The sequence below is a fragment of the Zootoca vivipara genome, chromosome 8 (genome assembly GCF_963506605.1).
Source record: "Zootoca vivipara chromosome 8, rZooViv1.1, whole genome shotgun sequence".
In the NCBI taxonomy this organism is placed as follows: Eukaryota; Metazoa; Chordata; class Lepidosauria; order Squamata; family Lacertidae; genus Zootoca; species Zootoca vivipara.
Genome location: NC_083283.1, coordinates 38,885,671 through 38,900,897, shown reverse-complemented (window position 1 = coordinate 38,900,897; position 15,227 = coordinate 38,885,671). Strand labels below are relative to the sequence as shown.

The 15,227-nt window shown below is 41.8% G+C and overlaps 1 protein-coding gene across 1 annotated transcript in view; it reads right to left on the bottom strand.

Annotated features, from left to right (window-relative positions):
* The window catches only part of ST18 (ST18 C2H2C-type zinc finger transcription factor), a 62,432-nt gene that overhangs the window by 25,185 nt on the left and 22,020 nt on the right, over window positions 1-15,227 (bottom strand). The window contains exons 5-9 of the mRNA XM_035126260.2: window positions 14,294-14,384; window positions 12,316-12,420; window positions 11,594-11,799; window positions 10,226-10,437; window positions 15-260 (exon numbers count right to left, since the gene is read on the bottom strand). Of these exons, the coding sequence (XP_034982151.2) occupies window positions 15-260; window positions 10,226-10,437; window positions 11,594-11,799; window positions 12,316-12,420; window positions 14,294-14,384 (860 nt within the window). The remainder of the gene's footprint in view (window positions 1-14; window positions 261-10,225; window positions 10,438-11,593; window positions 11,800-12,315; window positions 12,421-14,293; window positions 14,385-15,227) is intronic.

The following is a 15,227-nucleotide window of genomic DNA, read 5'->3' as shown; positions in this document are numbered from 1 at the left end:
ATATATATATATACCTCTTTCTCTTCCCCCTTTCTCGCCTGGCTCTTGCTATAGTTGATTGGCGTATCCCATCCTTCCTTCTCACACAATGCCTGGTAGAAGGTGGCATTGACCAGAATGCTGCCTGTTTTGAAGGGAGAAGAGGCAGGAGTGGGGGCTGTTGTACTGAAAGGCGTTAGCGGAGTACCCTTTTCTTGGTGCCGGTTCTTTTTCATGCTCAAATCGAGGGTGCCATTTTCATCCACTTCTATATCAGCTCCCTGATACCCAAGAGGAAAGAGAGAAATGTTTAGAGTGTGAACAGTTTGCAGCAACAACATAATAAGACTTGCAGAGCTTTTAAGGGATAAGTGGAAATGCCTGCTTTTATTTAAATTTATCTAAATCTAAAAAACCAGCTTTTCGATTTACACCCGTTAATATTTAATTCTTAGGCGGACTTAAGAGATACCTCTATAATGCTCTTTCCATGTTTCTATGCTTAAACACAGTAAGCAGAATAAGATGCTTCTTAAATGTAAACTATATGTACTAAATCTGAGGTTTTTTTTTACAAAAAAAGTTTAGCATTAAATCTCCTGAATCATTTCACTTTTACAGAGAACTATGATCCCCTTTCAGATAAAAGCATTAATTCACTGCTTAGCTCATCAACAGTATTATTATATTTCATCCACCCCCACACTCTCACAGTATTGCAACATCTGTATCAGAGGGGGAGGGGAAACAAATGTACAAATCAGACCCAAGGGGAGCATTCGTCATGGGTCTTTTATACAGTATATCAGTGACAATCTCACTTTATCTCAAATGGAGCTTGAATTATAAAGATCTTTTAAAAGGTTTACTGTAATCAAGAGGTCCAGACTGTGTCCTTCCCTGAAATGCAGAGCTCCATTGTGGACTGAGATGCAAGTTGTTATTCTTCATGGTGGCCCTTATTCTGCCATAAGGCCAAACTCTGTCATGCCTCTGAATGTTATGTGTGAATCATATTTCTCATCTGCTTCACCATATTAAGAACATAAGAGCCTGCTTGATGAGGGCAGTGGACCATCTAGTCCAGCTTCCTGCTCTCGCAGTGGCCAACCAGAGGCCTACACAAAGCCTGCAAGCAAGTTCTCAGTGCAACAGCACACTCTTCTCATTTGTACAGAGAAATCTACCAGTTAAGTTAGTAGTTGTACAACAGTGTCTACACAGGGTAGAACGTCTGCTCCCTGCATCAGTCAAATGGCAGGTGCCTCCCAGGACCTTATAGTACAGAGGAAGAACTGGGGCACTGCACTGGATTCTCTGATTATGATTTATCAGGGCCAGCCCAAGACATTTTGGCACCTGAGGCATACCACAAACTGGTGTCCCCCACCGAGGAAGAAAGAGTGAGTGAAGATCTACATTAGGAACATGGAAGGAGTAAAGATCCACACGGGGAACAAGGGTAGGAGGAGACCAACAGATCTGGCCTGCAAGGGGTGTGCCACTACAGCAACAGTAACAGCCGATGCATTCATTGGATGCCAGATCTCTTGCCCCTGTGGATCCTGTCACTTGAGGTGGTCAACTCTGCTTGATCAGCAGTCTGCTTGATCAGCAGTCAGGTCAAAGGGCTTCAGAAGAGGCAAGGATTCACTATGCCAATAGTTTCCATACACCCTTGCCTGTTCATTTGTATTGTATCTGACAGAACAGCCAGAGAAGTTCACTGGGGGAAATCTATATCACACATCCAAGAGGTCTGGACTAGAAGAAGAGGAAAGTTTTTCTTCTAACTGTGGAAGGGAGGAGGAGGAGCAATTACCAATGGAGAGATTCAGTAGACAGCCAAGTGCTGCTTAGGGATGGATGGGTGATATGTGGAATAGTGTTTCTGGTATGCATCTCCTTAAGAGCAGAACTATACAGAACTCCAAAGCACTAGTTACATATCAGGCATACAATAATAATAAATAAAAATAATAAATTTCTATTTGTATCCCACACACCCTGGCCAAAGCCAGGCTCAGTCATCTTACATCAATTATTCCAAATATTTATTTAAAATGCAGAGTAAAATCATGCGGAGTAAAATAACCAACACCTGGAAATGAAGTGTCAGGGGGGCCTTCCTACAGGGAGCCTCCTCCCCTCTTGCTGACCAGCACTTCGCCCAGTGAGAGCAGCAGTGGTGGGTCAGGTGAGGGGAATCAGGAAGTGAGCGGGATGGAGGTGTCAGGGCTCAGCGATGTTAGAGAGTCCCTGCGCCGCCAGGACCAAGAGGTGGAGGGGAGCAGGCAGCCCCTTCCGGCGCCCAAATTAAGGCGCGCCACCAAACGTAAGGTTGGGAGGAGGCGTTTCGGGATGCCCAAGCTCTTATGCTGGTCCCGTAGCTGGAAACGTCCACTCCTGGATTCTGCGAGTGACTGAGAGGTCATGTTTACTGCTATCTCTGCACTGTGACTACTATGCACCATAAAACTCTCAAAGACAGAGAGGACTCGGGCGTCTTTACTCAAGAGTAGCCGCAACAACACCATTACATGAAGGGTCAAGTGATAATAATAATAATAATAATAATAATAATAATAATAATAATAATAATATATTTGTACCCCGCCCATCCGGCTGGGTCTCCCCAGCCACTCTGGGCGGCTTCCAGGAAATCCTATGGCTGTGCCTGGCCCTGGAGGTCTCATACCTATTGTCTAATAACATCTGGCCTAATGCTTTACCTCACATGCCTGACAAACAACTCAGATGGTTGGCTAGAAAGGGGAGGGAGTCAAAAGGAGGGTCAAATGTTCCTCAAACTTTGTACAGTCAGCAAATATCTCAATGGCATCCAGTTGTGAATGTAGATGTCAGGTACAATGTTGATTCAAAGAAGGCCAACCACTTAACATAGACAATCCTGGTAGCAGCATCCAGTTAGCAGAAGAATTCCTGAGAAAAATAACTCATCTTGACCTAACTTGCTGCAGCTGCATCACTGTATGCTGCTTCTCAAAGCACGAGCCAGGAAATGTTATGCCTGCACGATGCTTAGACACAGGCCTAGACAAAATATCAGTTCATCTCAGTTCCTTTTGAAAAGTTGAAAACAATCAGGCCAATTGCCTGAGAGAGTGCAAGTTAGAAACTCTTGCGTTTGTTCCTCTCGTATGACAAAGTCCACATTTTCAATCCCCCAGCTTAAAGAGAGATATGCTTTATTATACTTATGGGAAGTAAATACACTTCTAATATGTTCATACACTAAGATGCTTTCGTTATATCTTTTTGCCCCTTTTTAGTAAATAGTTTAATCTCCTGTGATAGTTTTAAGCCCCGACTTTGACAGTACAGCTTATCCTGGATAATAACTTAGTAACCACAACATCTTATGCCATCTGTATAATATCAAATACATTTTTATATCAGCATTAAAAAAAACCCTTACTTACAAAAATCCAAGATATTAACTGTATCACTGCCAGCTGAACCTCCCAGGACCTGAGCACATTGTTGCCATGATTACCCTTGTGTTTTTTTGGCTTCATAGCTGATATATAAGTACAGCCATGAAACAGAGCTACAAGTAATCAAGTTTAATGGCCACTGTAAAGTAAAATGCTAAACATTGTAGTTGCTGACATTTTTCATAGGGGAAAAAAAAAACTTGGGTTAAGTCTGCCTGACCAACATTCACATAAAATGCCAGACCTCTGTGACAGATGGCTTAGGAGAAGATGCCATGCAATGGGGGATGCAGTAGTTTTATAGTGCAAAAACCATAAATAGTGCAGATTTTCTGTCACTGACAAAATACCAGCAACTCAGAAGGCAGGAGACAGCAGCAAACAAATTCCATAAAACAGTCAAAGTCTTCTCAAATTAAATCACAGATCCAAACATGTCAGGAAACACATCTGACAGTTGGGAATCTGGCCTCATTTAGCAGCACCAAAGAGGCTTGGTTGGAAGACAATACACGTTTGTTGATGTGAATATGAAGATACTGGCGAGGGCTATCTTCTGTTGTGCAAGGGAGTTGGGTTGGTGAGTATGTACCTAATTCAGATCAGAAAATACCCGGGTTGTGTAACAAGAGTGCAGATGGGGTTTAAGTGAGCTCACAGATGTACACAACAATCAAATACAGTCACAGAGAAATAGCCCCTTGTGCTCACAGAAGGATGGATCCCATGTTTACAGCATGGCCTTTTTATTCAGTCCAATATAAAATTGCTATAACTTTTGCTGCAGTCTCCACAAATGCCAAGTGAAAGACTATCAGATTACCTCTCCCCCCCCCATCATGCCCTTACTAGATCTTTCAGTGTTCTTTATTGTTCAAATGTTTTTAAATATCTGCATTGAAGTGATTACCAACAGAGAGTAATTTTTAAAGGATAGAATTGCCTGCTTTATTTATACAGCTTATTTTCATCCTGTCAAAGTAAAGATGTGTTTACATTAGTGCTATACTGAAACTACCTTCTGCTTTTTTTAACCATTCTCTACCAAATGACAAGAAAAGGAATTCCATTCAAAAAAATTCAGAAAGAGAGACAATGTTGCTGAAACTCTCCTGGGTTGGGTGCCACGTTTTTGTTGCAATTGATTTACTTCTGAGGTAGCTCAGAAATTTTTTGTATCCTTTCATCCTGTAGATAATTTATCCAGTGATCTGCATTCTGCAGCCTTCCTGGGTGCCTATACTTCCTGAAAACCCCATAACATCCTTGACTGGGTTTCCCATAAGCATGGGAGGATGGGAAGGCTGCCAACTGAGCATCTGTCAGCTGTTCATTATTAACTGTTAAGTGAAATCTGTTTACTTTTAAAGAAATCTGAATTGAAAGTTTTTTTTCCAAGGCACAAGGGAAAGCTTTCCATTTAAAAACACAATCAGTGAGAACTCTTAACTCAGAAACTGAGTAGTCAGGCTTCCTGCCCTTCAATTAAAACCGGGGGAAAGTATCATAAGGTACCTCCCTCCCAATGGGGCTTTTTCAGAGCAGAGGATGTGGGCAGCCAAGGAGGCTGCTGGAGAAATGTTTATTGGAAAGAAAACGCACACACCACCTTCAGATGCCTGGACTCAATCCCAAAGCATCTTGCAATCCTTTTGTGGACTCAATCCTTTTGTGGAGCAGAAAACTCTTGAGAAATTGGGGGCAGGCTTTGGCCCAGCAGTATTTTGCATGTCTTTGGGAGGTGAGCTATACTTTAAGAAGAATCATGAAGTTTCTCTCTCGAGATTAGTCACTTAGAGTGTGGGAGGGACACTGTATTATTCCTGGTTTATTTTTTATCTGCCAGAAAGAATGACAAAGATCATGCAGATTTTATTGTGTTGAACAGTATTTTTAAAAATGTTTTAGACTTTTTTTCCTAGGAATTGCCCAGAGAACATGTATTATTGAGTGGCCAATGCATAGTACAGTATAGCCAACAAACAAACTAACAAATATTAATTCTCAATATTCCTTTCTAATTCCTTTCAAGCAGGAGTGAAGCTCTGGCCTGCAGGCCAAATGTGGCCTACTAGGCCAACTCAGTCAGGACCCCTGAAAGTGCCCCTCATGTACTTCTGCTTTAAAGCCACCTGAACCAATGCCCATCACCACAACTTGAATCAGTAAGTTCAGTGACTTAATTATGTACTATGGAACGTATTTCAGTGATCCTCAGGAAGCAGTCCTCCCAGGGTTCTGACCAATGGGTCCAAAAACAATGGAACAATTGACAAGAACTTAGCAGTTCTTTTTATTTTATTTTAAAAAACACTTTCTGTGTTTTTTAGGGTTGTGTGCAACTAAGTGATACTCAGAGTAGACCTACTGAAATCAATGGATTCAAGTGAGTGATAGTGGGTCTACTCTGAGTATCACTTAATTGGACATCACCATTAGTGTTTAATAGGGTGGCGCTGTGGTCTAAACCACAGAGACTAGGGCTTGCCAATCAGAAGGTTGGCGGTTCGAATCCCTGTGACAGGGTGAGCTCCCATTGTTTGGTCCCAGCTCCTGCCCATCTAGCAGTTTGAAAGCACATCAAGTGCAAGTAGATAAATATGTACTGCTCCGGCGGGAAGGTAAACGGTGTTTCTGTGCGCTGCTCTGGTTCACCAGAAGCGGCTTATTCATGCTGGCCACATGACCCAGAAGCTGTCTGCGGACAAATGCTGGCTCCCTCAGCCTATGGAGCGAGATGAGCGCGCAACCCGAGTAGTCCGTGACTGGACCTTGCGGTCAGGGGTACCTTTACCTTTATTAGTGTTTAATACAGTGGAATAACTTTAAAATTAGATTACCTTTCTTTTGATTCTGGCAGCGCTGCTCTCTCTCTCTCTCTCTCCCTCCCTCCACACACACACACACACACACACACACACACACACACACACACACACAAATATCTTTGGGTACAGTTCTGATTCACTTGTCAACTTCACCATTACTAACACAAGGGAAGAGAGGAAAAACAAATATGTTTTCATCCTACGGTAGTTTATGCTGTTTGCTTTTCTGTTTTGTTTTCTTTCAAGGCACAGTATGTATATGTCATTTTGTCCAAACATGTTGGGAGGAAAACACGCAAACATTAAATAGAATTCTTGGCAAGAGGCAGCTCAGAGGAGAAAGACAGAATGTACGGCTTGTTTCTTCCTCTTTGAGTGGCAGCCACATAAGCTATAAGATAAAACTGTGGGAAACTGTGACTTGATGGGATTGATATGTGATACTATATGACATGACAGAAAAACTTGCAGTAGAAGTTGTGAATCTTAAGAGCTCCAAAAATCATTTTGCCACCTTGTTGGACAAGCCCATGTGCAAGGGGTTAATCTGAAAAGCTTTACTTAAACTCTTGGTGCTATTTTTCTTTCAGTCACCCAAAAAATGAAACAAGAGAGACAGCTCTTGTTATTTAAGTGCATCAGGATTGTCAAAACCAACTCTATTTTTTTTTTGCTGGTAATTAACTATATTTGCATGCAGTTGATTGTAGACAAATGTAGAATATCTGCAATCTGATTCAGTTAGCCAAATTAATTTATAGAGGTTTGTACACAATATATGAAACACCACATGGGATCTCTGAGCCTTTTCTAGATACCACTATCACTGCCACTGTATTTTGGGAAAATAAATTTGTGATCATTTTATTTATGCTGCTAATTATACCTTTCCCTTAAAGCATGTATTGCCTTAAAACATTGTGTCTCATGGATGTTACTAGTATAACTGGATTGAATTTTGTATTGCAAACCCAGCGAATACAGCTATGAAGTGGTATCCTCTGGAAACAGATCCTCTGGAAACAGATCCTTCCGCAAGGCATGTTTCTGGCAGGAATTCCCACCAAGTGAAAAGGTCAGGAGACGTCACTAAAGTGTCCCTTGCACTTGGGTGAGGATTGCTGCAAGAAACATGCCCTCGAGGGAGGAAATGATTCTGAAGCATGTTGCACCTGAAATAAATCTCATTTCTAGAGCCTGGATTTTTTTCTTTTTCTTTTTTGCCATTCAGATGTGCTTTCCCCCCAGATTTAATCAAAAGCTGGATTTTTTAAAAAAAGAAAAGAGAAAGAGACTGGTGCCCTGTTCCAGAATGCATACTAATAAGGAAATAAAACTGACAGATAAGACAATCTGGAGACAATGAGGGATGCTTTTTGTCCTGATCCCTGGAGTTCGAATTTGAAAGCTGGTGGGCATCATTTCTACCTTTCCATCCATCCCATTCTCAAGACCCAGATTATATTTTCTTGCATTATGGTGAGCAGAATAGATAACATTTAAAGAGAGGATAGTTATAGGCAAGGCCAAAGAGAGGATATATTAATTCCAATTATGTTGCCAGTACCTTTTTGTTTTATTTTAGTAGATACAAGTAGAGCTATGGTGGGCTTCAGGAAGAATAACTGGATGCTGGCAGGTTACTTCACAGTCTTTGTTTAAAAACTCATGACTCAATCTACCAAGAACTTTTCATTGACAAGTAACTCTGAAACAAATAGAATTTACACAAAAGCACTGCTGTTCATTCATGTTTACATAGGAGATGTCACCAGTAGGGGTTTCTTTTCTGAGGGGCTGGGAGATTCACATGGAAAAGCTGGATTGGAGAGGAGAGAAAGTTATACCCTTTCAATTTTATTTTATTTTTAAATCCAAACTAAATGAAGGCATTTCCTGAGAAGGTGGTGCACAGGCTTGAAGTGCATCTTTGCAATTAAAAGAAAAATAATGTGCAGTGTGAACAAAAAAGCAAAGCGATGGTCAAATGAAAACCAAACAAGTTTACAGTATTTGATTCACTTTATATTTTCAAACCTCAGTGATTTGTTTTAGTTTAGGCACCTGCATCCATAGTCTATTGCAGTATGCATTTCTCTGTTTAAAAATCTCAATTTCCTAAAAAGGAGCACTATCCAAACCAAATAAAAAGAATGTGTGTGATTTTGGCTACTTCGTCTCTTTGAGCTTTGCTTGCCTTCACTCTGGCCAGAAGCTAATTCTCATTCTTCTGTCAGATATTTTGTACCACTGGTTGTCATTGTGCCCTGCTGGAAGTTTGGCAAAAGTGAAGGCTGGCAGAGAACAATGCCTGACGACCATTTTAATACATTTTTTTTTTAATTTCTGGATGAAAATCACACCCACCCACCTCCTATATGCCCCAAATGCTGCCACGAGTGGTTACGATTGCCTTCCGCTTTTTTGGCAAACGCAAAACAGGTGTACAGCTGAAGAAGAAGAACAATAATCTTATGCCTGGTCCCTTTATTACCTTTCTTTGGCAAGAAAGGTCTGTTTCTAAGGTCAGCCAAAGGTAGGGGAAGCAATTTAATACAGCCTCTGGCACCAGTCTCCTTTTCAACAAGAGGGGGTGGGGGTGGCAAAGTAATATCTGCCATAGCCCAGCTCTAGAAAATGTCTCTGGCCAATATCGTGAATAAAAGCCGTGGATGCAGAGATAGCCAGCAACACACCCTGGGCCCTAAAAATGGAGCTGTCTTGATAGGCAGGCTTTGAATGCAAGGATGCCACTATTGTTGGCTCTGAGAACCTGGCTGCTGCAACGGCAGTCAGGTGCGGGGGGGGGGGGGGCAGGTAGGAAAAGCAGAAAATTCTACTGCACTTGAAGACAGGACTCAGATATAGAATCTGATTTTGCCCATGTGGTAAAAAGATGAGCTCTCCCACTAGGCAAAGCAGTCAGTTATGTGGAACAGGAGTCCCGCTGAAGAAGCATCTCTTCAGCCAGGATAACTGCTCTCAAGATCCTGTTGTTATGAGTCTGCTGCTGCATTACACAGTGGAAAGCTTGCTAAACAGACATCTCTCTGTGTCCCAGAGAACGTCTCCAAGTACAAAGGCAATGTTGTATGTGCCATTCTATAAGACTTTTCATTCATCACCCTTTTCCATGCCCTGCTCCCATCTATCTTTTCTACAAGATGGATTATGTGAGCTGCTGCCAATGCCATAGTCCAGTCCCTAATGGTGCTATGAATGGTTTCCAAAGGTACTAATACAGCTTTCAACAACAACGGGCCGAAGTTGTTTGTTTTCTGGGTTTCATAGCCAGAGGTGTTTCATACCCTATGGAGCAAGGTTTTTCACAACACAAAAATAACTTTTGTAACTCTTAATACACCCTGAAAATGAAACTTGATTACAATGAAATAGGCAGAGTTATCAATGGGCTACTAAAATGGTCTATCCCTATGTTCATCACACAACGCACCTTTTATTCACCTCTTTAAAATATTCAGTGGAATTATCAGTAACAAAAACAGCAAAACAGGTCTGTGATAGCCCCTCCCCACCTCTTTTCTATTAATTTTAATAACCAGACTAATGCTGGTAACTTGCAGTAGTATTTGCACCATGCAAATAAGCCTCATTTCAACAGATTCTGCACCACTGTCCCCTCAAAACCATTTCTGGAGTTCTCCCCCACTTTCCATTATTATTATTATTATTATTATTATTATTATTATTATTATTATTATTATTATTATTACCTTCCACAACACAGTTTTTGCATTTCCTTTCTTCTGCTATCTCCCCCACCCCCACCCTCCCATCTCTCTTCAAAAGAACAAGCAAAAAGGGGCTGCTCTTTTTCCTTCTCTCTCTCTCTCTCTCTCTCTCTCTCGGAAGGAATTGAATGCAATCACTAATATGAAAGACAGTTTATTCACACAGTTCAGTAGCTAGCACACCCTCCAGGTTCTTGGACTTGCCTACCTTGGCAGACAAACTCAGTGGTTTGTTGGAGAGGATCTCTGCTGCTTCCCTGCAGTGGGTGGAAAGGTTCAGGATTGCAGCAGCTGCTGCTATGTGGGTGTCTTCACTACATTGACCGTAGCCATAAGAGTTGGCATGGCAAGGGCTCTGTGTGTGGGCGCTAGCACTAGGCAGCCGATTAGAAAATTTCCCTGGATTTGAAAAATGCTTTGCTGTTGAAAAGAGATTTGATTAGAAATAGCTTGAGTGCAACTGTCCCCCTGTTAAAGATACTGGGGTTTTTATGTATTATCGTTTTATACAATAAAAACAGGCAAATAATACATTAAAATAAGTCTGGTTGGTTTTTTTTACTGGAAGCTCTACCATTGCTATTAAGAAGCATCAGAATTGAATGCATTTAAAACATGAGATCATGAGATTAGTTAAGAAACCCAGAGTTGCTTTATAAATTCACAGGTGCTCCCATTTTCAGCGAGAGCCTAAATTGTGGGTCCTTTCCTTAAGACTTAATCACTCCTTACACAAGAAATCTTTTACTTCCATCAAGTCCAGTGGTGGATGAATAAAGAACAAACAATATTTGGCTCAGTTGTAATTTAAACACAAATGGGCTTGTAAACTTTATTAACATAAACATGATGAATTCCATGGAACTCTGAGTTATAATATATAAAACCAAAGCAAAATTAATCGGCCTAAGCTATAACAATGCTGGGTTGTAGCCAAAAATGGTTTGCCTCAAATTTACTGCAATGTTTTGCTCTTCTTGTGATATCAGTTTGAATCTTAGAAGGCTGGAGCAGTTAAATAAAATATAATTAACAAATGTTAATTATAGTATACATAAGGAAAATGAATATAAAGCATACTGTAAGTGTCAGCTATATTAAAAATCACCTATGTCACCCCTATGTCACCTCAGAAGTAAATGCAATTAAGGACACAGGACAGAATCTGCAATGTGTGTGATCGGGACCAGCTATTCCTTTACTATGGTAAGGTGAGGAACCAAGAGCTCTCCATATGTTGTTAGACTTCAGCTCCATGGCCAATGGTCAGGGAGGGTGGGAGTTGTAGTCTGGTAAAATATGGTTCCCATCACCCTTTTATGGTATGTTTGGAAATGTTTTGGTCAACCAGTGCTGCTTAGCTCTGCTAGGCTATATCCAATTAAGGTTAGATTGCATTGGTTTTAGATGCTAATGTGCATATTTTTATGCTGCTGAGGATGTTATGTTATTATCCACCCTGAAACAGTTTTTTTTGCAATGAAAGGCAGAATATAAATTTTGGAAACACAATAAGATAATGTTCATATATTCATGCTAGCTGATATAGATATGGAGATTGAATTTGTCCACTTACATTCAAGGAACTGTGGGGGGGTTTGTCCTTGCATAGCTGGCACCAATGTACGTTTGCCAAAGACTTGGGCATCAAAGCTAGCATAGTCGAATGGTACTTTCCCACATTTCTCTTGCTCTCTTATGAAGGAGGTTCTGGGGGATGGTGCTGGTTGAGCAGATCGGCAGCTATGCTGAGATATCTCAAGTTGCTTCACCAAGTTTGTTCTGCAGAGACAATGAAGGGAACGATAGGAAAGAACAACAGTGAGTATGGTTTCAATAATGCTGCAGTGTTGAGTGCTCCTGTTAAGTACTCCAGCTAGCCATCTTTGCCATTCTTCAGGATACTCCATCCCATTCCCCCTCCCACCTAGTTTTCCCATTTCCACTCCCCACGATAGTTAGCATTCTGTGGCTACTGTACATGCACAGTCCTTACTGTGCTAGTTTTTACCCCATTTACTAACTGCATGCATAATACATTTTGTACTCATGGAAAAGGAGTCACAAAGTTAGTTCTTCATGCAGGAAAAGACACCTGATCTGTACAGAATGAAACAAAACACCGGAAGTAGCTGGCTAAATTTGCACTGCAATCTGTTTACTCATCCCAAGTTTCCTGTGTCTTGCACAGGACACTATGGATTTGATTACGACTTTTTTCTTTAAAGCAAACGGGAACATTTCAGGGTATTTCACGTTATAATGTTAGCATAATGTTATAATGTAAGTGAAGCATACCTGTGGACCTGATCATGGCACTGCCCTGTTTGGGGAGACTCATGCTGATTTTTTTCCTGAGACATTGCCATTTTTTCAGCTGCAGCAATTGGACAACCAGAAAGACTGTTTAAAAGAGATTTTCCACATATGAGGAGCCGTGAACAACCTGCATTTCTTCTCTCCAAAGATCTTTATAGTGCATTCTGGCAGCATAATCAAAATACTCCCCACATGATTCTGGGGTTCATCTAGATCTCACTATTCTAATTTACGGAAGTCCAACCATGTCTCTTTCCAGAGCTAACTCAGGCATATGTTTCCTGCTGGGGCTTCTCCCCTCTGCATTTTTTGAGGATCCCTTGATTGTTGCAGGTTTGGGGCACTCTTGAGCAAGATGTTCTCAATAGGAAGGTCTGCCCTTGTCCTCACTGTTGCCCATTCATTTGACCTCTCCCTCTGTGTCCAGTGATGCTACTCTTAATATCTGCCCTGTTAGGCTGCCCTTGCTCATCCACTCATACTTCAGCCCTGGGCTGTGAACTTCTCACCTGCCCTTCACTACCATCACCAGCAGTAAAGTTGGCTGTGTAAATATTATATTCATAATATAATGCTCATTTCCGCATCTATTTCTGTTGGGGTGAAGTCAACCCAAGCCAAATGTATCAATGATTTTGGTGTGTTGGATAAAATCATGATGAATCATAACCTGAACATATGTTGAGGAAGTCAGAAGAAGTACATTTGGGGTTGAAGGGAATCAAATCAGATTGCTTTCACCACATAAAACTGGTTTTATCTGTGTTCCTTTGGAATTTGCTTTAATTTCTGCTATTCCTGGTTAGGAATCTTTATGATTTCATATACAATTAAGGTGAAGCAACACAACTATTTAACTTATATACAAATATGCAATTCAAAGCAAAAGTAAAAAATAATATCAGAGAGTGGGCAGCACACATTTATATGGATCTTCCCTGTCTCTTTGGGCAGAAGTGGTGATCTGCCTGCCTGTTAGCTTAGTCTCCCCACTCTCACCCAAGTAATTTCATCTGCCCTCTGAGAACTCAGAAATGCAACAACGGCTTCTGCAGCACGTACCTCTGCTGCACTGAGCTGGAAGGAGAGAGTTACGGTAAATCATGCCCTCTCTGCTCATCAAATCAATGATCTGTAGAGCAGAGGGCAAAATTTAACTTGGTACTGGGCAGGGCAGAGTTTCCTCTCTGACCACCACTGTAATGGGGAGAAATAACCTTTGCTCTTCTTCTGATCTGCACAGATTGCTGGGAAGTGGGGGGGGACCCCTCTCTGAATGTGTGTGTGCTCTGATGAGAGTGTAATGTGTGCATGCTCACTTTTTTAGACATACCCACACCCATGGCATGGGTTCCCCAGAGAGCAATCACCCCAAAAAGGCTAGCCACCCTATCTCAAAGCATTGGTGTCAATAGCTTACGATCAATGAGTGAACCTATTTCTATTGCATTTATCCATAAACACCTAATATTTTCAATACTGCACTAAAGTAAATTGTAAATTGACACAATCCAGTGAAAGTTAAGCACTTTGAACTCTCAAATATTCCAATGGGACCATTAAATATGTGCTTAACTCTCTGCCACTGAAGACACTAAATCTAGAAGTACTTCATTTTGGCTGGATTGTGTCCTAAAATTGTACACACTGTACAAATACCACTTGTAGGGTATAAGCGATGGTTTTATGGGGGTAGGATTGCAGGAGCCAAGTACCTATGCTGCCATTTTGATATTACTTGAGTGACAAATATTAATTAAAATGTTCCCTTCTTGATCAGGCTAGTTTCGGGATGGGGCAACAGTAGCCCTGCAGATGTTGTTGGGTTGCAGCTCCCATCAACTTTGATCATTGGCCAGTTGGGGATGGAGGGAACTGGATTTCAACAACATCTGGAGATGACTGTTTCTGCATCCCTGGCCTAGATTATCACGAGTGGTAACAGACTAGGATTTACCTCCTGTGAGTGTTGCGATTGCTGTTGACATGTCCTCTTCCTGTACATCCAGGAGTGGGGCACTTTAGAACATTTTCATGCATTGCAAGGACTAAAAAGAAGAAGAAAAGAGTGACCCAAACACATATGATCATGACAGTGCGATTCCTCGATCAAAACTTGGAGATACTGTACAGAAGTTCAGTGGTTGTAGTCATAAAAGAAAACTAAGCATTTTCTACATGAACAAGGAGTTCCAAATGTTTGAGCCATCATGGGCCTTCATGGAACTGTGAACTCCACACATAAGGGATAGCAACCCTGCTATTTTCTACATGGTCATGCATCTCTGGAGGAAGGGGAGATGTCAAGGGTCTCTGGTACTGCCAAGCTTGTTGGGTCCTTCAACCTACTTTAACCTTAGTGTCAACCTCCCACCACTGGCGGAGGAATGCAGGGGGAGCGCACCGCCCCGGCAGCGTGATCCTGGTGGGGTGCCATCACGGCTGCCTCCCAAGCTGGGTGCCACGCCTTCACAGGCAGTGTGTCCCGCCCCCAGGATGCATGTCACGCCCCTGGGCCGCACGCCAGCCCCAGCCCCGCCTGCTGTCTGCCCCCCGGTGCCAGAGCATGAAGCTCCGCCATTGCCTCCCATCATGTAAGCACATCAGAGGCTGATGAAAACAACTCATGTCCCAGGATAAAAGATTATAGGTGCACCCAGGGCTCCCCCCCCCTTAAAAATGTTTAGGGGTACTCTCATTTTGACTCAAGAAAACCACTATTTTATAGTTCAAATCAGGAAAAGTAAATACTGTAAGTGGACAAAAGTACAAATTTTCACAAAATGTTTAGGGGTATGCGTACCCCTGCGTACCCCCAGAAAAAAGCACTGGGTGCACCTTCTCACAACCCTCTCAGGCAGCAATATTTTACTCCAAAAGTCATTTCAGAA